This window comes from Phyllopteryx taeniolatus, chromosome 14 (assembly GCF_024500385.1).
Source record: "Phyllopteryx taeniolatus isolate TA_2022b chromosome 14, UOR_Ptae_1.2, whole genome shotgun sequence".
Lineage (NCBI taxonomy): Eukaryota > Metazoa > Chordata > Actinopteri > Syngnathiformes > Syngnathidae > Phyllopteryx > Phyllopteryx taeniolatus.
Window position 1 is genome coordinate 7,188,173 of NC_084515.1, and position 23,550 is coordinate 7,211,722.

At 41.6% G+C, this 23,550-nt stretch overlaps 2 protein-coding genes across 3 annotated transcripts in view; one reads left to right on the forward strand and one right to left on the reverse strand.

The window, feature by feature from the left end:
• Positions 1-834: 834 nt before the first annotated feature.
• On the reverse strand, positions 835-14,277 carry LOC133488948 (alpha/beta hydrolase domain-containing protein 17A-like). The gene is made up of 6 exons (XM_061797506.1): positions 14,042-14,277; positions 13,263-13,348; positions 11,326-11,771; positions 10,991-11,185; positions 9,397-9,576; positions 835-5,176 (listed from the first exon to the last, which is right to left on the reverse strand). Exons 3-6 carry the CDS (start codon positions 11,766-11,768, stop codon positions 4,951-4,953), a joined length of 1,044 nt encoding a protein of 347 aa, XP_061653490.1. The 5' UTR covers positions 11,769-11,771; positions 13,263-13,348; positions 14,042-14,277; the 3' UTR covers positions 835-4,950.
• A 637-nt stretch (positions 14,278-14,914) lies between these two features.
• The window catches only part of sema6ba (sema domain, transmembrane domain (TM), and cytoplasmic domain, (semaphorin) 6Ba), a 52,403-nt gene continuing 43,767 nt past the window's right edge, over positions 14,915-23,550 (forward strand). Inside the window, exons 1-2 of one of the 2 annotated variants that reach the window (XM_061797807.1) lie at positions 14,915-15,378; positions 15,467-15,529. The gene's annotated coding sequence lies outside the window, so the exon portion shown is untranslated. The remainder of the gene's footprint in view (positions 15,379-15,466; positions 15,530-23,550) is intronic. The other variant, XM_061797806.1, reaches the window with a different exon arrangement.

Sequence of the window (23,550 nt, forward strand, 5' to 3'; positions counted from 1 at the left end):
AGACTGTCGGGAATAAATAAATACAATTTTCTGGAACAAACAGTCAACCACTGAATATGACTAATGAAAGAAATGGTATACTGTAAGGATGAAAATATTTTTTAAATGGTTAGAATTAGCACTGGATGGGGTATCTTTGGAATAAAACGACATTGTGCTGATTATACTGTATTTATTACATTGATTATGTATTAATTAGCCTACATCAATAACTCCAATTGTTGTTTGTCTTTTCTTTTTTTTCTCCAGCCATCAAGAAACATAGTCAAGGGCAACAAATACGACCAATTTTCCCACGATTCATTGCGTAATTAATACAGAATTGTTTGCCTTTAATGAGACTTTATACATGTGGCCCATGCTTTCTTTACCCAAAGAGTGAAAAGACGAAAAAGCAATGTATTTATGTTCACAAATAATGTACAGGTCACTTGATTTGAAAATAATTAAATAAATAATTTTTACTCCTCGAAGACAGGAACAAGCCAGTAGAGGGTAGTGTTTCCATCTAAACAATAGCATTACAATGGGAAGAGTGGGGGGGTTGCACATCATTCCAGTTTTGCATAACTGCTTGATCTATGATTATAATGTTCTTTAATAATAAAGTACCATGTTCTTGAAGTCCAGTTTCTACAAGCATAAGCTTCTACGTGGTGTGCGTTTACATCGATTAACATGAAATCACACTATCAAAGTTGCCAATTCTATATAGACCTATTTCATACAGCTCCATGATTCATAAGTATTGCATTATTAAAAATGTTCAAATGTAGATTGTTTGCACAGCACAACTGACACGATTATTGATCAAAACCACTATGATCCTTTTCGTACAGAAGACATCTTTTATTTTGTTATCCATAAAAAGGTCAAGATTCAGTCCCATGTATTAATTCCATTACATCATAGTCTCAGTTCAAAAAAGCAACATGAAATTACAAATCATAATACAAAGAATAGAATAGGTAAGTACAGTAACCATACAGTATAAACAGTCCACTAGTATTGTTCAAGTAAACCCCCCACCCACCTACCCGCTTGACCCCCAGGAAAAAACTTAACATACATTAGTTTGTATCAGCGATTTAAAAAAAAATAATAATAATAAAAAAAAATAATCGAATAAATGTCCTGTTCTTTTTGTCTTTTAAAGCGCTTCACAGGTCCAATGCCATTGGTTCAGCTTTGCCCTCATATAGAATACATAGTAGAGAACATAACACCCCATCACTTGCTCAGCAAAACACAATAGACATGCATACAGTTTTCACTGTTCAAGCCCCCACTCCCCTTTCAATAAATGTTAAGGGCCCAGGAAACAAGAAACATCAACCATAGTGGTGCATAAAAACGGTTAAGTTTACACCCAAAAACCCATGCGAGATGAATCCCTGAAAAAACTACTTGTCCGCGGGGGGTAAAGGAAGCCTCTGAACTTCTAATGCTGACAAAAAAGTTGACAGCTTATGAACACGTGGCAGATCCCTGGTTTAAGGTGGTAACAGATCTCCATAGATTTCAATAGCACACACACTAAGCAAACGCAGACAAGGATGAGGCATCCCAACAGCGCTGTCACAAATACCCAAAAGAGGGAGGAAGAAGAAAAAAGAAAGAAAAAAAAAAACAGAGCTCCGTCTCACGTGATCCATGCCATGAACTCGTTCAGGTGTACCAACTGGTCCTACGGGTTTTTTCTATAACAGGAAGCCAGACACCTGGCCTACTGAAAACATTAACGACACACAAACTTTTACATTTTATACCCTTCTTACAATAGTGCTGAACTTAAGACCTGCTTGTTTCATGCTTGATCTGATAGATATATCATAAATGTGTGTATACTGTTTTAGTACAGTACATGAGTATTGATGTGCAAAGATATATGTGTGTGTGTGTGTGTGTGTGTGTGTGTGTGTGGTGGAACCGGCACCACACTCGAGTGAGAAGGTAATGCATGGTTGGGTCAGACAGAAAGTAGTGGGCCCCTCTATGTGAGAGCCACTCAGGTTGGCAAAAATCTGAAAATGATGCTGGGAGGGCCAAACAACAACACGGTGGAACCCCCAAAGTTCATTTGAAGCACAACCAAAAATTTGGGAGGGCAGGGGAAATATGCGTCAAACCTCAATTCATCACATGTGGTAAACGCTGTGTTTTTTTTTTTTTTTGTGGGACCAGCGATTGCAAAGACTCAAACGTATAATGACCAACTGTGACCTCACTCTTGTCAGTCAGGGTGAGTAGTTTTACTTTATTTTAGTTGCATTATATAGTGGTTAACTTCTCTTTGTACTTAAGACAGTTATGTTAAAATGTTGCACGTACAGTTAGTTTATAGTGGCGATAGTTTTAACCTAGAACTAAGTGGATATAAAATGTCGACACACCCAAATTCAAATGCCAGGTTTTGTGATGTAAAAAGAGACCAAGCTTATTCATTTCAAAACTTTTTCCACCGTTAATCAGACCTATAACCTGTACAATTGGGAAAACAAAACAATTCAAGAGGGGGTGTAAAAATAAACTGGTTGTACAAATGCGCACATCCTCAGCTACGAGCGGTTATAACTGGGGATGTGGCTGGGTTCACAATTAATCAATCACATTTGAATTTATGTTAGATAGGAGTTAGCACACAATTGCTACCATTTAATGCCTCTGATTAACCTCCAAAATGTCAGATGTTCAAGTAGGCTTCTCCTGACATTTTTGTTGACAACTCAAGCCGTGGTTCACAGAGATCTTCCACAGCATCAGGAAAAGCATACTAAGCATCTGAACTTTATTTGTGGTTAACCAGAGGTACTTTAAATTGTGGCAGGTGTGTGTTGCCTCCTATCGAACGAGAGTTCGGATGTGATTGGTAAATTCTGAACAGAGCCACATACCCACTTATAAGAGGGCGTGCACACTTGTGCAATCACATTATTACAGTTGTTTATTTTTAGTTGCCTTCCCAAAAAGATATATATATATTTTTTTTTTTTTTTTTCCCTCAGTTGAGTTGTACAGGTTACAGCTCACAATGGTGGAAAAGGTTTTGAAATGATTTTCTCATTTTCTTAAATTACAAAAACCTAGCATTTGAACAGAGGTGTGTAGACTTTTTAAATTCACTGAAATGTATCCATTTGACATTACAGTAGCGGGGGATAGCGATCGAGTCCTGCTGTGACCAGCGGAAATCTGGAGTGATCCTTACTCTCTCTAAAAAAGTTAAAACTGCCTAAAGATGCGGGCAAAGCACTAAATGAAACTCCTCAACTGACTTCCACATACATGGAGTTCCATGACACCAAGATACCAAAATATGGCAGCAAAGCTCTACAACACAGGTGTCAAACTCAAGGCCCGGGAGCCAGATCCGGCCCGCCACTTGATTTTTTGTGGCCCGCGAAGGCGAATCATGTGTCAACTTCCATGATTCTTGTTCAAATCTGCGCCGAAATTTCAAATAGTCATATATCATAAATCATAATGTTGAGATACAGCAAGCATTTTTGCTTTACCAAACATGAACAATAGTTGAAAAACCAATTACCCTTGATTTCTGATTCCAAAACTAGTTCATAAATTTTGTGTGTAAATATGTTGAGGTGATTAAAGATTTTTATCGTTTCACAGTCATAATGCCCCTCTGAGGGAAACCGTAACTACAATATGGCCCGTGACAAAAATGAGTTTGAACCTCCTCAACCCACTTTAACATAGTTTCTTTGCACCAAGATGCCACAAGATGGCGCCAAAGAAATACTTTTATATTAGACAGTGTTTTGGCCTGTGAATCGTAAAGCAATACTTATGGGAAAAGTTGTAAAATTAGAACAACTTGGAACTCAAGGAACAGATCATGTTCGACTTTGGAGATTCCACTGTAGTCCAGAGCTCTATAGCCCCAACAACTGAACTGTTGCGATTCCTTCCATCGGGACACAAACGTGGAGGACGATGAGCGAAAGTGTTATTCACCTTTGCACTAAATGATACAAGCTTCACCTTTAGTGGCTCCCATGAGGGCACAGCTCTACTGTACGTTTACTTCAACTTAAAGACTTCTCCCCTTTTTACTGTTTAGAGCATATTTGAGTATTGCTAAAACATTCACATGTATGGAGTAGTCGTCCATGGGGGATGGAACCTCACATACATTCCAGGCAGCTCACTTGCTTGTGGGATAAAAGCAACACGGGGACAAATGACAATCCCTGTCAGGAGGAGCAGCTAAGAGTAAAAAGGCAAAAGCTACGGCAGGAAACAGGAAAGAAATTGCCAGTTTTTGGAGGGTGCGAAGTGGTGAGTTACTATCTGGCAGTCAGTTGCATATCCACTGACAGATAAACAGAGTGGAGGTCTGACCAGTGTCATGTTGTCCACTAAAAAGAGCTGGTCAAACTGTGGAGGTATTCTTCATACACACACAAATAAGACAAAAAAACTTGATAAATCACAAAAACTTTTCCCCCCACTTGCCAAGTCAAAAGGATGTCCTTCATTTTTTTCTCTCCCCCAAAGCTGCCTCTCACACATGCGCGCACACACACACACAGGTCCATGATATGAACATTAACTCAAGATTTTACATCCAGGACCACAATCATTCATTCACTTTTAAATGACATCTGTGTGCCTTTTTGGAAAACAAAAAGTTGTTACTTTTTTTTTTTGTTTTTTTTTAAGAAGAGCTTTTAATTAATTGTATTCATTTTGAGGTGCGAAGCACAACTGAACTTCGCCACATTACAAACACACAAAAGATAAATACACGCAATGACTTTTTAAAAATGCTCAAATCTTAAAGTTATTTTAATGCAATTGTTTTAAAAAGTAACGTGACGTATAAAAGACACACAGATAGTGTATGTCTGAGCCACACTTTTCTCACACTTTCATCATCTCTCACTCACACACATGCGCGCGGAGGCAGAGAGGCTGTTGTTCCAATCCTCAGGCGTGCTGTGCAGCCAGGTCCTGGTTGATGAAGCGCCGTAGCCGCTCAAGGTACTGACTGTAAAGCTCAATGTCGTTGTGCCCGGCGCCCTCCACCCAGAGGGGCTCCACGGCCTTCGGACAGCGCTCGAACAGGGCAAGGCCGTGGGAGAAGTCGATGACCTCATCCTCCGTACCGTGGATGATGAGCACTGGAGATGGGATCTTTGACACCTTTTCAATGCTGGAGGAGGGGAAGAAGCAATTAAGGTTGACTTGAGTTAATTCTGGCCATGACTTATTTAGGAAAAACATATGCCGCATTCCACACAGCTGGGAAGTCAGAAATACCCTACTTGGAGGTCCAACCTTAAATGTTACAGTCAAATTTAAAAGCCCACGATAAGATGCTATTTTCTTTTTTTGTGAATAGATAACTACACACAAAAAATGTTTCAGATAAATTATAGATTTGACCATGTAACTTAATGTGGATATGATTTCAGCGGTTCCTTATTTGACAGCAGATTTCCATTTCTACAGCAGCGACGTAACCCAACTTTGTACGTATATTAGAACACACTATAATCTATCACTAACCTTCACTAGTAGTAGTCATAAAGAGGCTTTACGAGATCAGGATTTTTGGGGCCGATCACTGATCAGCGAGTTTAAAAAAACGATCCGATCACAAGATGGAGGAATGTGTCTATTTAAATGACCTGTTCACTTACTGTATATAATTGTGTAATTAATTGCTCGACAAAATATATTTACAATAAATAATGGATCTTTGTTCCTCTATTTATGCCAGTGAGCCATAGTGACAGACAGAACAAATGAATGGTCTTCTATTAGATGGCAGGAAGTAAATACAGTAATTAATGTATCCACTTTTTGTGACATTTTTGTTTGTTGGTGTGCCGTGATATTTTTCAATTGTAAAATATGAGCCTTGGCTCCATAAAGGTTGGAAATCACTGCTCTAGTCAGATCGTGTATTCTAATCAGTCAGGTCAAGCCAACATTACAACATGACAGAAAAAATGGGTGCGAACTTACTGTAATTAAATTACTTAATTGGAATTAAATTAATTCACCCACACCGAAACTTTAGATCATGATTCGACAGAACAGCGGCATGTTTTCGTACAACCGTTCGTGCTACCACTAGCTTGCTAGGCTACATTAACATTTTGTTGCCTGCTTGCGAGCCGTATTGTATTAAAAGTATGGGAACATCCCTCAAGCAAGCCTTAAACGAACGTCCTCTCCTGTCCTGAGCACCAGTGACCACCAACACACGTTTTTCCCCATTCTGTACTTAGAATACAGTCGGTGTGATCAACTCTTGTCATCGCCACAGTAACAAGTGTATCCAATCGCATTTGAGTTGACAAGATAAAATCGGTGTAAAGTCTAGTCATAAATGCAGTAAATATTTGAATGAAAAGCATTAGCACACGAACATCTAATTAAAAATAGCAAGTACAGAGGGAACTGAACATATCTTTTTTTGTGCCGCGTGGTGACATTTTTATTTTACACTAGGGCTGCACAATTAATCGAATTCTAATCATGATCGCGATTTTGGCTGCAACGATTAAATGAGCCTGATTGTCTGTGATTTTTTACTTTTAAAATGTGGGCGCTGCTGCATATGAAAAGTGCTTAATTTGCAGCAGTGCCCCCAACATAGTCAGCCAGCCACCGGGGGTGAACGCATAGTTAAGGCTTCATTCAGCTCCAGCCCTGCGCTCAGGTGCCAACTTCAAAATAAAACACTAAAATGGCATTCATGTCCAATGTAGTAGTAATATGTGATGCTTTTATTTAGAAGTTGGTATAAAGGCTGCATGTCACGGTAAGACATTATTAACAATCGTCGTAGCGGCTGCCTTGACTTCAACTTCTCGGGTGGCCTGACCGCAATGAAAACCCCTGGGAGTAAATGGAGAGGGAAATCACAACTGTCGACTTCTTTGCAGTTTGTGATCGTGCACGACTGACCAATGGTTATGCAGAACAACAGAGACGTACCGTCCTTGATAATTCACGATATTGACTAGACTTTACACCGATCTGATTGGCCTGATCGGCGACTCCGGGTCGTTATCGTGTACAGTATATATGAATCCAAAAGCTGATTTATTTTTGCCTTGTCGCGTGTCTTTTGACGAAGTACTGTTAATATCTGACAACCAATAAAGTTATATTTTTTTAAAACATGTCGGCAGTGTGGGACAGACAACATGTAATGCCTGGATCAGACTACAAGACAAATTTGGTCTTTCACAATTGCATGTCAGACTACGGCAATAAAATCTTGTATTCCGATACCACCGCATCCCGTCTTTTACGATCACTGGGCTTTTATCTTGTCAACCAAAACGCGACCGGATACACTCGTTACCACGGCCACGACAAAAACAATCAATCGTGTTGTGTGTATTATAAGAACAAAATGGGGAAAAACGTGTGCTGGTGGTCACCTGTGCTCGGGAGATTACGTTAATTTAAGGCTTGCTTCAGGTATGCTCACATACTTTTAATACGATATTGCTCGCAAGCAGGTAACAAAACATAATGTAACTGCTTTTACTTCCGTTTTATTTTTGCTAAAGTAAAATTTTTTTGGGTACATTAAATTTTTTAATTACCTTCTATCATTTATTCTTATTTAAAGATTCATTTTGAACTGAAAACTGTTACATATTGTTTGTTAACTAGTAGTGGAATAAAAATAAAGCTCTTTTCCGAACATGAGGAATAATCGTGATTACCATTTTGATCAAAATAATCGTGATTATTATTATGGCCATAATCGTGCAGCCCAATTGTTCACCATTCGTAAGCTCGAAAGGTCGTATGTCAGGACACATCTACAGAATCTACCTTGCAGGAAATTCTGTGTTAGGGTTTGGCAAGATCTTGCATAACAAACAAATACAGGGTGTCCCAAAAGTCACGATACACTTTCTTCATTCTTTTTTGTTTCAGGTATCATTCGGCCAGCCATTAGGCCATCAGCTTTTGACAGCTTAGGCTGTGCACTTTTTGTCAGGATATCATTCCCTTGACCGTGGCCTGCCATTTGACATTGGCACAGCGTTATAAAATTGCCACCTGGCAAGAAAATGTTCTCTATTCATATCATTTCATCTTTTTCGTGTGCCTCTCTGTCATAGTTGACTGAAAGAGAGAGAGGCGGGGTACTCTCCGGACTGATCACTAGTCAATGAAATCACAGGGTTGGAGGAAGCTCAAGTACTCATAGAGAACCCACTCAGGGGGAAAAGATTAAGACTATACACTCAGCCCAGATAAAAACCAGCCACATCCATCCATACCATAAAATTTTAACAGAACTTGTCCTCATTAGGTTCACAGAAAGTGGGGTACACTGCTAGCAAGTGAATTGCAGGGCACACACAGAAACAAGCATTCACACTCACATTCAAACCATCCATCCATTGTCTTCCGCTGATCAGAGGTCAGGTCGCGGGGGCAGCAGCCTCAGCAGGGAAGCCCAGACTTCCCTGTTCCCAGCCACTTCCTCTAGCTCTTCCGAGGGGATCCCGAAGCGTTCCCAGGCAAGCCGAGAGATGTAGTCTCTCCAGCATATACTGGGTCGTCCCCGGGGTCTCCTCCCCGGCGTGTTGGAGCCTATCCCAGCGAGAAGCGAGGCACACCCTGAACTTGTCGCCAGCCAATAGCAGGGCACATCGAAACAAACAACCATTCACACTCACATTCACACCTACGGGCAATTTAGAGTCTTTAATTAACCTACCCTGCATGTTTTTGGGAAAACCCACACAGGCACGAGGAGAACATGCAAACTCCACACAAGCGAGGCCGGGATTTGAACCCCGGTTATTAGAACTGTGAGGCGGATCTGCTAACCAGTCATCACCGTGCACCATGAGGAAAAAAATTTAATTCAATGATTTGTGTGGAGTTTGCATGTTCTCCCCGTGCTTGTGTGGGTTTTCTCCGGGCAGTCCGGTTTCCACCCACATCCCAAAAACATGCATGGTAGGTTAATTGACAATGCTAAATTGCCCGTAGGTGTGACTGTGAGTGTGAATGGTTGTTTGTATGTGCCCTGCGATTGGCTTGCAACCAGTTCAGGGTGTACCCCGCCTACTGGCCAATGATTGCTGGGATAGGCTCCAGCACGCCCGCAACCCTAGTGAGGAGAAGCGGCTCAGAAAATGGATGGATGGATGGATTTTAGCAAATGGCTGCAATATAACAAAGAGAAAATTTGAAGGGGGTCTGAATACTTTCCGTACCCACTCAGCTATGAATTCCATTAAAGCCAATCCTGTTTTGTATTAGAGGGAGGAGAAATGTAAGGGAAACACAGTTTTTCATTTTGTTCCACTATGTAACAAGCTAACTGTTCAGTCAGATTGGTAACAGGAGTAGGGGAGGCCATTAAATGCAGTGAAGGCTTACTTGGGGAAGGCATCGAAGCAATAGGTTTTCTTGGTGTCGGGGAAGGCCACTCTCATGCCGGAGGTGAGAGGAGAGTGAAGAACAACGGCAGCACACTCAAAGCGTGACGCCAAGTCCACTGTGGGCACCGTGCCGATGCTCTGTCCGTACAGGATGATGTTCTCAGGGCTGATGCCGTACCTGAGACAGATTGCAGGATTTGATGAATGTATCTCATGAAAACGGGCAGTTTAGTTTATATGCATAAAGAGTAATACCTCTAAAGTCAAATAGTCGTCCAATTAGGAATTCAACCAAAACTATTGGGGGGAAAACGATGCCTTTAAAACTGCACAAAAGTTTGTTTGGACAGCCCTCATGCATAATGTCACAGAAGACGTCAGCATACCTTAGCTTGTTTTGGTATTAGAAGAACGCTTGGAGAGAAACAAGCACGTAGAGAATGTTGTCCTTAAACTCAAATTTTAAAGCTGCGCATCTTCACTGTTTTGTGTTAATGTTTCGCTATGAACACTTGTTAATTTCTTTTTACGCTTGTGTGAAAATTAGGAACTTTAAAAAGATGCAGGAGGCTCTACAGCACAAAGGATCTTCACATTAAACATTCAAGTTGAGACTGTTTTACTGTTTGTAAGTTTAATCATTAACATTGGTCAACTTTTTTTTTTACATTTGTATGGTTATATTATATTATATGTCACTGTAGGGCAGAAACCTCCTACGTCCAAATTTTGTCAATTTCATACTTTTTCACAAATCGATACTATTGGTCAGTCCCTTCATGAGTCTGTTAATTTAACTAATTATTGACCAATTTTAAATGTTAAAAATGTTGAGGATGTGATGCTAATGGCTCAACAAACATGCCGTTCATTTTGGTTTCCTGAAAAGTGATGGTTTTGGAGATGCAAGGCTTCCGCCCGACAAGCGAATTTCAAGTTGCCTCGACAGTTAAAAACAGTTTTATGATACGAGTTATACCCTTCAGGGTCTGTTGTATCATACAACAGATTGACCCTGAAAGGGAAAAGTTTCCAAATTAAAAACTAATTTGAGAGCAACCAGAATTCAACCTTTCAGGTTCCACTCTATTTTGTTTCGATTTGGTTTGTTTATAGTTAGAAATAGAGTAGTACGATTAGAAAACACATTTGAGTACCACTGAGCCAACCAAAAAAGTTACTCTGTACAGTAGCAAATGATTATGTTGGTATGTTCCAAGGACACCAAAGCAGTTTCCAGAGCTTGAATAGAGAGGGTAAGCTAACATTAACATGAGTGCTGTTTTTTTATTTCTGGGCGATCATGATCAATCTGATCATCGACCAATTAGCAACCAGCAGTGCTTTACGTCACCCATAGTAGATCAGTGCAGCCCACTTGAAATTCCAACTGACCAGCTACAACAAATTGTTCCTCGTAGTACCTCATAGTACCTCATTTTGACAATGGACAGAGTCAGTAACAGACTATAACCATGACAAGGCGAGTAACTACCATCAAGAGGCAATGTGGCTCAAAACTATTTCTGTGTTTTTGGGCTATTAAAAGTAAATCCTACACTGATGATAATGGATAGCCACGGCCATCTTACCGAGACCGCAAGGCATGCCAGGCGGCATCAATGTCAGCATAAAGGTTCTTCTCCGACGGCTTGCCGGTGCTAACCCCGTAGCCTGAGTAATCGTAAGAGAATATGTTGCAGTTGATGCGCGTGCCCAAGCCAATGTAGAAGCTGCTCATCTGACCGAGGTCGACTGCGTTGCCGTGAGAGAACAACACGGTGAACCTGAGAGGCAAAAGGGGAAAAATTAGGCAAGGATACAGCATATAATTCTGCATATAATACTAGACAAAATGACTGAACAGGATCATATGACAGCATTAAAGTGTTTTGTGAAGGTTGGGCATGTATATACGACAACTCACCTGGCATTAGGGGCACAGCGTATGTACATGCACCCAACCTTGTTCCCTCGGCTGGATCTGGTCATGAACACATCGGTTACATCCAGCTCTCTCTGAGAATACTGAAACTCTGCTCTCTCCGTGAGATGCAGCTTCCACCTGCTCTCACATCCAGCCCCAGCCCCGGAACTTCCACCTCCTCCGCCACTGGTGCCTCCACCGCCTCCTCTGTCACCACCACTACCTGCACTCAACCGGGAACGTAGCCCAGGAGCACCTAGAGAAGGGAGGGTGCCCCCGGTGCTGGACCCAGATGCTGTTCCAGCTCCAGATGCAGGATCTGGGTCGGGAAGGAGGATGTATGTGGGCTCCGGTGGCAGGAAAGCTAATTTGGCTGCAATGCGGCTGGGGCACGGAGGGCAGCAGAAAAGGCAGCATAGCTCTCGTATGGACAGACCATTCATCTTCTGCTAGACCAAACAAAAACAGGAGAATTAGAGTGCAAAGTACATTAAATTATAATTCATAATCTCTCCCTACAAATTTACCGATTATAGTGAACCCACACCTATTTAAGGTTCTCAATTTACAAATTCCCCTATTGACTTTTTTTTTCTGTAGAGGCGATCCTCAGCTTCTCATGTATTTTGTGTTCTTTCTTTAACACTCTAAGATGCCTCAAGATGGAAACAAAGCCCTGGCTAATAAGAAAGTAGTAACTGGCACGAGGGAAGTTATTATTGAGGTGAGATTAATACTGCATTCACACCGGATGTAAATTGGATCATTCACGTGATGTGATTACATATAAAGTCAATGCAGTTTGGCATTAGGAGTGTTGAACTAGAAGCCACAAATTGAAGTCCCGACAGCCAATCAGCGTCAAGAATGATGGGGGACGGGACTTCCAACTTCCTCCCGTGGTAGCTCAAAGCGCTTTGTTGGGCGGGGCAGGAAAGGGGAGTAATTTAAGGAAGAGAGAAAGAAAAGGAACCAGCCAGTGCCTAGGGAGTGGAAAACGCTCATCCATAAAATCCAAAATACTGGGAATATCTGATAGTTTCATAGGTTGAAGTGGGCATAAGTAGAAATGTCCAGTCGGTGTGATTTGTTGCGCTGGCTGTGGCCGCTCACATCACGCAGTCTTCGGAACGGAAGTAAAACGCGCTAACGAACCGCTGAAGAGGATCAAGGTGGAAGTAACATTAAATGTAACGCAAATAAAGCAAATGTGCGTTCAGTGTGCATAAAAGAGTCCGAGCTGCACGTGCATGTGCACGCTCACTTCTATTGCTTTTTTTTTTTTAAATCAAATCTGTAAGGGGTTTATTTTTAATGGTAATGTTGTAAAATGAGATTGAAATTATATTAATGTTGTCAGTTTAAACTACTGTTTTAGGCCATTAAATACATATTTTTGCTGGGCGTGTCAATTACCCACACTTTTGGCTCTGTCCCAATCCCTTGCAAATAGCCACGGTTTCCTGTACCAGAAGAAGGCACTGCAAATATTCCTCTATATGTGGATGTCAAACTAATTTGTGTCTCGGTCAATACTGTAGTCCTGGTTTTCATCAGAGGGACTATGAATACCGGAATGTAAATCTATAATCATCTCATCATATTATTATATTTATACAATTGCACCTGCATTTGATTATTTTTATGTATATTTTTAACAACAAATAGAATCACAAGTAATGGAAAATAGTGTCCAGCTAATATTTCAATATACAACCATTGCCGAATTTATTTGGTGAAAGCAAACATTTATAAAACCAAATAAGATGAAGAAAATTTGCAACTTAGTATAGATTTTATGCCAAAAAGACATTAACAAATCCATATTGGAAGAAACTACAAAGACTATTTGCTTTAGTGGGCCACATAAAATGATGCTGCGGGGCGGATCTAGGCCCTCGGGCTTTACGTTTAACAAATGTGCTCTATGACTTTACCTGAATTCTAAAGTCCCTGGGTCTCAGAATGGACTGGCACACAATGGTGCCAGGGTCTTATGCTGTTGTCACTGAGCCTGATGGACCTTTAAAATGAACCAAAAAATAAAACATCACCACATATTTACAGCAATTTGGCTATTCCAAAATATTACAACTACAACAACAACAAAACTAGAGACGAATTCATACAATATGAGACTTGGTTTAAAACACACGCACACACAGTTACCAAATTTATTTTAAAAAAAATTAAAAAAAAACAGGAAGCTTGCATGTTGCATCCAAGTTATTTGATTTCACTCATTTAAGTTTAAAGGTGAAGCGTATACAAATGTTGATTAACTTTAACAATACACCCAACATACTTGGGTACACAATACACAACATTTAGTCGTGTGTGAAGGTCGAAATCAAATCGGGAACATTTCAAACGTGATCAGTGGGCATCGATGTGTTTATCACTGATGATATCTGTGACGCCAGCCCTAATAGAACATGAACTCAAGAGGCGACAGCCTGTCTCATATGCTAATGAATCATATACGATGATAACCTCTAACGCTAGCCTTTGCTGGCACATAGCTTTCTTTTCATCGCCATCCACACCAAACAGAAGTATGCGCATGACGTCTGGACGTGAATACCATTGTGCATTGTTAATACCGAGATACTGCCTTAAAAAAATAAATACAAAAGAACTATCGATAGAAAGGCAACTAGCCAGACACAGTTAGCATTAAAGTGCTAACCTGTTAGCATCCGAGCGAGCTACTTACCAATTCACGGTACGTTGGCAAAAAGGCTCCTGTGCTCCTATTTGTACACACAGGCAGCACAACACTTCGACAGTCCCCTTTGTGCCTTGACATGGATGGTTTTACTCAAGTATACCGGTGTTTTTTGTGTGTGTGTGAGTGTGTGGGGGGGGGTTTTGGGTAGCTATTAAGATTAAATAAATGTCTACGAGATGTTTTTTTTCTCGAGCACTGTCATTAAATCCGGAAGTGACGTCAACATTGAGTACTGTCTGGAATATAACTTTATTGCAACGCCTTTGTGAACAATTGAACACGAACATTCATCCATCCATTTTCTACACCGCTTAATCCTCACTAGGCACTTAATCCTCGCAGGGCACTTAGAAACAAACAACCATTCGCACTCACATTCACACCTATGGGCAATTTACAGTCGACAATTAACATAACATGCATGGTGGGTTTTTTTGTGTTTTTTTTTTTTTTTTTACTTTTTGGGGGGCGGTGTGGGAGGAAAACCGGAGTACCCGGAGAAAACCCACGCAGGCACGAGGAGCGGAGCCGGGATTTCAACCCCACACAATTATATTATATTATATTATATTATATTATATTATATTATAGTCCTAGTGAGGATAAACGGTACGGAAAATGAATGAATGAATTATATTATATTATATTATATTATATGATATTATATTATATTATATTATATTATATTATATTATATTATATAATAACGGTTATTTTGTCTTCAAATCTACCTAAAAAATAAAATTAGTTGTATAACGTAAGACCAGACACATTTTTTTAAAGGAACATAGTCCAAAGTAATCACATTATCACACGGACGAATTCAAAATCAAGAGAGAGAGAGAGAGAGAGAGAGAGAGAGATTGGATATGGTCCTTCCATTGATCCACTGCAGGACTGTGTGTGCGTGTGCGTGTATTTGTGTGTTCGGTAGGGTGGGAGGGGGAGAGAGGGTGTACGTAAATTATGGGCTCGGGTTGTCACTGTGCCTGCTCTGCATTGGACATTTCACCTCGCCGCTGTAAATTAAAAAAGGAAGATTACATTTAGCTGCCAGCTGCGAGCGAGCAAGTGCAGACGACTATGGCAGCTCGGTCTCCTTACAGATAACTCAACACTTGGACTTGGGGAATAAAAACAACGGACTACAAGGGGGTGGGGGAGGACATCCAAATTTGATTGCTTTCTCTTGGGGGAGGATTTCAAAAACAAAAACAAAAAAAAGAAAGAAAAAAGAAACTCAACTGGGCGTTTTGGAGTCGCTAGTTTGGGTACACGGTGATGCTCCGCCGAGGCGCAGCAACAGAAGAGGGAAGAGACAGGTGAGGTGCGGCTGATGAGCTGTTTTTCTTTCCTTTTTTGAATCGAGGCTCCGGATAGCCTTGCCACCCATACACCTTTTCTCCACAGAACCCAAAAGAAGCGAGGGCGAGTGGGCGAGTGGCACCTGCTCCACCTGACCCATCTGGTGCGGTGAGTGTGCCAAGTGGAGCGAATGAGCGGCGCAAACGCAAACGCAAACGCGCCGTGCGGATGGCACGAGCAGACCTGTACTGTACATTCTTCATGCGCGACACCGTTGCTGCATTATGTCCCTCTGGATTCGCCACTAGAGATCCACTTGGCGAGGTCTAAACTGCTCTTTGTGTCTGCAGCAAGTTTTTTTTTTTTTTCTATTTAGATTTGCATGTTGTGCAATGCTGCATCATTAATGATTCTTTAACATGTTGCGTAGCTCTGAGTGTAATGCAATGTTTCCCGCAACACTGTACTTTCTTGCTTAACGCTGCAGTGCAAGGATTCCAGCGCAAAGCTTGACAGAAATTCTGATTATTTAGATCACAGGTCGTGATCATCGTGGGGGCTATTGCTGTTAGGGTCCCCAGAGTGTATTCATGGTGTGTGAACGAGTGTTTGCTGAGGGCTCCCTGGTAACAATAGTAAAGGTCAGATTTTATTATTTCGAGGCCATGAAGTCACTTGATTAGAAATGACAATCATGTCATGCCAGATACGCATTGAAAATACAAACATGTAGACGAAAAAGTTTTGTTGTGAGATACAATGAATACATTGTAATACATGGTTAATATAATTTGGGACATGCAACTAACTTCCATTGTAATCCTGAGAAAATTGATGAATCTATACAACGTGGGGGGAAATCCTTTGTCCAGTGCCTTGCCATGTAAATTAGCCTAGACCTTCTCACCCAATGCCTCCATAGTAAGTGACATGCTCACTCATTGCTGCCCTTTAAGCTGTTACTGAAATGACTTAGTAGCTGTATGGTCATTTATTGTTTGTAGCTGCATCACTGAGGCCAAAACCAATTCGATTCATCCGCTGCTGTTGTTTATGTTTCTGTTCTGAGTTGAAAGGTGAAAACAAAAGGTTAGAGACCAAATTAATAAGGGTAAACGAATGGGCAGCACCGCAGAGTGGCCGTAGGAGAGAGTAATTAAGTCAGATTGCAATCTGTCACAAGGGACGGGCCGAGAGCGATAGAGAGAAATGATAGCGGCGGGTGAACAAGCGTTGAGGGAAAGGGGTGTGAATGGTCTCCCTGTTAGCATCGACGCTCACACAGGCGGCCATACAGCGGCCGTGTGAGCAGGTGCTGAGCCCCGGCACACTGCAGCAAGCTCGGGCAACAACAGGTGCAGCCTCAGCCTCCATTTGGAAGGCGGTTTTGCAGCCACTCAGCCCAAACGTGCAGCGATGAACTGACTCATGGCCCACAGAATAATAGCAACCCAAGGATGGGGAACGCCATTCATCTGCATGTACAATAAAGCATGCAAAGGGCAGCATGCAGTCATCAAATTATGAAAAGAAGAAGACCCCGGCAAAGTTTAGTTGTTAAATGAAAGAGCAGCTATAATGTATACTGTGTAGGGGAACTAAGCAGCCTTTTTTTTGCAAGAGTACATTGTACAGTATGTGCCAAAAAAATAAATCCAGATTGGCTCACAACTCGATAAGTACACGTAGATGATGAAGTTATAATCATGGTTTATCATGCAGCTTTTGTGCGTGTAATGAAATCGAATACATAGAATAGAAAGTTTATAACAGAAAGTTTTGACATCTTGGGTTTAGTTCCCCTTTAATGCCAAAAGTGAGGTGAAGTTGTATCCAAATTCAAGGAAATGATAAAATCCTACATATTCAAAACAAATCACTGAGAGATTTGGTGAAATTAGTTTAATTTAATAGTTTTTGGTTTTTTTTCCATGTTAGACTGAAATTGACAAATAGGCAATATGAATCAGCTTTGCCATATCAACAAGGTGGGGAATGTGTTTATTTAATGTTGACTGGAACATTCTCTAACCTACCCATACTGAACAAATTTATTTTTGACACATAAAAAAAAGATAGCCACGAGGTTGCACAAAAAACATATCTAATCTAATAAAACAGATAGACCCACACCCACAAAGACGACCTCCTAAGTGGCGGCAACTATTCCACCAACAAAGTGGGAACTATTCAAAGCAATAAAAGCGTAGCTGTCTGCACGTAAAAGCTATCTAAGGGAGCCTTTTGGGTCTCCACAGGGACACTTAATGAGCTCTATTGATCACATCGGACCCTATTCAATCACACATACTAAGCCACAAACGGGGCATCTCAAGCACGGAAAAATAGATTGGATTGCAGCATAATATAGCTGGGCACAAGGAGAGTAAATCAGTGGCAGATTAGCATGGTGGGCTTCTTCATAAGGAGCATGTTTGGTGAAATATTTGGCTGAGACCATCTCACAGTTTCTCCATTCTTGTCGCCAAGTGAATACCTCAAGCAATTGGCAACAAATTGCCTCTCTCTACCTTTAGTACACAAATAGGAACATTGACTCAATCCATCAGTCACACTGGTTTACCACTGCTGTGCTTGAAAATGAATCTGAAGTTGAACCTAGTGCTACTTGTTGCCTCATCAGACAGGATTGACTCAATTCAGCTCACAAAGCTTGGACTCATTTTTTAGTCATTGCAACCAAAACAGCATCAGAAAATGACTACAAAGAAGACGGCAAAATATTACCTTCACCAAGCACAAATGCCCAAGAGGTATTGTTTTGATTGCCATTTGTTTATTTGGTTAGTTTGTAAATTGGGGTACATGTATCGTGACAATCAGGCCAAATTTAAGCATTTTCCTGCTCTTGCGATCAAAGTCGGCAAAGGTCCGATTCTCGGATGTCTCTGAACGATTATCTGGAGTGATTCTCATGTGATGTGGGGTGTGTTAAGACTGATTTTTGCTTCCCGATCTGCACAAAAAACGGCCGTGGCTGACAATCGTAAATGTTAAACGTGTTCAATATTTACCATTGCAAATTTTGTTTATGCCGTATATTCACGTAAAATTTGTCACTTTGCTTCTTTGTGGGTCATGTGACTTCCCGGCTCCTTTTGATTGGTGAAATGGAGTCAAACGTCGCCAGTGGTTACATTGGATTGGTGGACTAGAGTCACGTGACAGGGCCCGAGGCACAAGTCTCCCTGGCGAACCAAATCAAATAGATTGTACAAGCAATGATAAATACAAATAAAAGTAGCGAAAGGTACTGGACACAAAGTAAGGTTTCATCGGAACAAAAATACTCAAGTAAAAGTAAAAGGTATGCTGCGTTAAAACTACTCTGATAAGTACAACTTATCCAAAAGCTTAATTGAACCGGACTAAAAGTAGCTTGTTACGACGTACCTCTGTTCATAGCCATTTAGCCTAAAATCATGATGTGGCAATGATGCATCTGCTTGACTAATGAGCGATCAGCAGTGGTTGATCTCTTGTATATGGTATCAGCTAGGCCTGCTTGACCAGGTACCAGAATTAGTACCTTGTACTACCTGCTTTTGCATTTGGAAAAGTGGAAAGCAAAGCTGGAGGTACAGTGCAACGGAAAGAAGAGATTGCAGTGGAAGATGCCCTTTCCCATTATAATTTTTCAATCAAACAAGTCAGATGGACTTGTCCAGGATTCTTGGGCTTTAGCGGAGGTCTGTGCCCTGCTGAGTGCTGTTTTGGGTCACAGATGTGATCCTAAAGCAAAGAGAAATGATAATAGTTCTGGATACCGTATCATCGGGTGCGTTGATCCATTTGGTGGGCTGCTATGGAACAAGTTCAAGACTTTGAAAGGGTGTTGAAGTCGACACACCTCAGGGCAAACGATCAGAAGGACCCAGCTGGGCAAGCATCTGCTGCACGACTTCATCCAACAGGGTCCTCGGAGAGTGGACCTCAAGGGTTTTATTCTGCAGAACTGCGAGGGCTGAGGGCCGGGAGCCATCACAGCATACTTTCAGTACGCAACTTTCATCCTGGGGCAGCTATTCAAAATATACCCTCCCATGCAAAACCTTCCCCGTGATGAGGTACGATGCCTTCAGGAGTCTTTTGGGGCCATTCAAGAGAATTGTTGCAGATGTTTCAATATAAAAGGAGAATAATAATGGCTGCCACACCGCTTGGGGAGTTTTATATGCAAACTCTGTTGTCCGTAGGAACATAACTTCTACTGTGTTCAGGAAACCAGGGTGGATGGAACATGGCAACGAGCTGCACTTATGCACCGAATTCTTGTGAACTGTTGCATCATTCATCCCTCCACACTAACATGCATACATTGTGATAACGAACCAGCTCATTCACATACTCTTTTCCTTCCCTACTCTGTAGCACCTGAGCCCCGCCGCCTCTTGTGGATTGAGTCACAACATTAGCCACGTTAGAATGCCTCGCAGTTGTTTTCAATGCGCGACTCTCCCATATACTTTACAGCGGCAATGCATCCTTTCTTTTATGACTCTCCGTCCTCAATGATTCCTCCCCTGAGGGGCAGCCTCCTTTTTTTTTTTTTTTTTTGCATCTCTGTGCACGTATCCTCAGCACATGCTATTACGGCTTAACACTTGTGTTGGTTTTGCACAGTTTTTCTTCCGATTTATCACCCTAACATTGTGCATTATGCATGAAGTCTCTCTCTCTCGCACACACACACAAGCAGTGAACAACACTTTTTAAAATGACTTATTTCACATTAAACTCTGAACGAACATTAAATATTTGTAAAGTCAATTAAGGGATTTGTTTCTAAATACATAATACATGTTTGAAGACAACTTCTGGAAATGTGCAAAGACTGAGAACTATGTAGTACTGAATTGTGGAGCTACAGCGTTAAACAGTTTTTTACCATTTCAGTTGTGGTGATGTTTTTGTACTCGTGATGCACTTTGGAGTCTAGCATGCATCCGCCCTTGCCCACTATATAAGAACTTGAGTGACTTTGTTTGCATCAGCGGTAATCCTGCGCAATTGCGACATGCAGTTGTTAGTTAGCTAGCTACCTATGTCAACAGCCCGAAAACTGTCGCCCGTGAGTGTGCGCACGTCATGGAGAGACTATTTAAAAAGTTTAGCTTGACAGTCAATGTGTGGACCGGGGTTTAGGGTTGGCTTGGCCACTTTAGAGTGCCTCGTTGTCGCGGCGTGAAAAACACCCACAACGACCCACTAGGACAAATTCCAGTCACATTAAGCGTATACGCTTTGACGATTCAAACTCGTTGTTATGTGTAAGCATACGAAAGATGCTAGACACATATAGACAAACATATCACACACCTTTGGACAATTGCAAGTGTTCTGTGATCCTAACATGCATGTTTTGGGAATGTGGGAGGAGTACCCGGAGAAAACCCATGCAAGCAATTCATGTACCGTATTTTCACGACCATAAGGCACACTTAAAAGTTTAAAATTTTCTCCAAAATGGACGGGGGGCCTTATAACGTGGCGTGCCTTATGTGTCCACTGAGTTCCAAAATCTGTAAATGTTGTTGTGTGACGTTAATGAGCGCTCCGCTTGACTGACTGGGAGCATTTCCTGCCGACACGCTGCTTATATAGAGGAAGGCGGACGTGACTGAGGACAGCATGCGGACGTAAAGGGGGAAGGGTGCGTGTGACAGAGGAGGCTAAAGACACGCCCCCAGTAGGTATATAGTTCCGGTATGTGCATCGGTTTGGCTAAGGACCCCCGAAAATGGCGCCTACGAAGAGACACGCTTACGAACCACCGTTTAAACTGCAAGCTATCAGTTACTTGGAGGAACATGGGAATAAAGGAGCCGCGAGAGAATTCAAGATCAACGAATCCATGGTTCGCAAGTGGAGGAAGCAGGAAAACGAGCTTCACCAAGTCAAGAAGACGAAGCTGAGTTTCCGCGGCGGAAAAAAAAGACAAGACAAAAAAAAGATAATGAGCAAAGAACAGCTGGGAGAAGAGTCTCTACAGTCACCAAGGAACTTCAACCGCTGGACATCGGTGTAAACAGGGCGTTAAAAGTGAAGTTGCGAGCGGCGTGGGAGCGATGGCGAACACAGCTTTACTAAGACTAGGAGGCAGCGCCGGGCGGGTTACGCCACAATTTGTGAATGGATTGCGGATGCTTGGGCTAACGTGTCTGCTTGCACTGTTGTTCGAGCTTTCGTAAAAGCCGGCATCATTTCTGAGGAGCCGCACGGTAACGAGATTGATTCCGACAATGACGACAGGGAACCTGGCGTATTTGATGGCGAACTTGCCCAGCTGTTCATTTCGGAAACAAAAGATGAGGACTTTGATGGATTTGTGGATGAGGATTGATCAAAAAATAACGTGAGTACATTGTTAAATACTTCAATAAACTACAACCGAACTCAGTTTTGCTCCCGCTGCCTTTTTAAAAGCATTCTTTTAGCGTGCATGCTTGCTACCGTATATATTAAGCTAGCGTATGTTTTACCATGCCTGCGCCCAATAATACGGTGCGCCTTATGTATGTGTTAAATATAGAAATAGACCCCATAACTGAGACTGCACCTTATGGTCGTGAAAATACGGTACTTTAAAGTCTTGTCATTTTAACTTTTTTGTTGTTGTTGTTAATACTTGCTTTGTTCTGTCTTTGTGTGAGACTCATACGTTTGTTTGTGTCACCTGCGCATGCAGCTCATCCTCTTCTTCAGCTGCCTGCATTGGAAATTTGGTTGTGAGTGATCTTCCAGCTGCCTCTTCTGTGAAAACAAATAGTTTGTCTAATCCGTCGCCTTCTGTGATCTCATAAACTTCTCGAATTTACAAAGTACAAAAATGACAATTAGAGCTTGTGGTTTAATTTTTTTTTGTGAACTCAAGCTACACCCGCTCACAAATAAAACAAGCAATAAGCAGAGTAACCTTTTCTGAAATGCCACCACAGCAGCACTTGACTTCTTGCCTTTGTGCGCAAAATGAATGTTGCTACTTCTCAGTCTCTGTCTTCGAACTGGCCATATTATTCTACTTTTGTTTTCCAACAAATTCAACAAGAACCGCAGCCAAAGGCAGGTTTTAGCTATGACAGCTTAGTCTGAGACATTTGGAAGACATTTTAGCGAGAGATAAAGGCGTATCCAAGTCCTTTGTCTCCTGGCTGTGCTCGAGATGCTTTCATAGCTTGACTGAAGCTTTTGTTGTGGCTAATCTATTGCTTGGCTTCATCCTGTCCAACCCTACCAAATATAAACTTTGCTGTTTCAATAAAGGCTTTCCCTCAGACTGCGTGAAGCAAAGCGTGAATTTATACCTGCGAGTAGAGGAGGTATTACTTGTGCATGTTGCAGCCGATAATACAGGCCTTTTGGGTTTTTTTTATATCTGCTGTGCGAAGACCACCTATTGTGAGCTCTGATCCTCTTAGCGGGCTTCTGTCAAAAGAGCTAAATTTACCCATATTGGTGATCCCTGATGTCAGGAATATGAGCAACCTCACTGCTTTGGATTCATTTTACATTATGCACAAAGCCACACTCATGGTAATGGCTGCCATATTAGCTCATCTTATTAAGAAGTAGAAATAGAAAATGAAAATCTAATAAAATGGTCCTGTTTTGATTATGCTCAGCACAAACTGAAATAATAACCCTATTGTGTTACATCATTTTATCTTCATTGTGGTTATACATGGCTGCAGCGTGCGTGCACCCGACTCTGTGCTCATCGTGTGTGTGCGCTGCATACTCATGCGCTCGCTTCCAGCTCCGGGCTGTGCAGTGAATGTATATGCGCTTACTGCAGTCAAACTCCAGTCAGTAACATTTGCCCTTGCTGCAGCGTAGATGGACACGCACCAGCGTTTATGTGTGTACGTGTGGTTTGCATGCGTGTGTTGTTTTCAGGACCATTTATTATTTATTATTAAGCTGTTATGTTTTTTTGACAGCTATTTACTGCTTGCTTTTGGTACCTCCATTTCTGAGCTGTGCATTTATCACGCACGTCCATTATCATATAAGCTGCTAACTCACTGCAGCCAACGATTGCAGCGTGTCTGCTGCTAGCAGCAATTTGACTTTAGGCGGAAGGGCCTGATTGGAGGAGAAGTCTAAGGGGAGATGGAGCACTTGCTGGCTAGACTCCAGCTCTGTCCATCCTGTTTTAATTACCTATG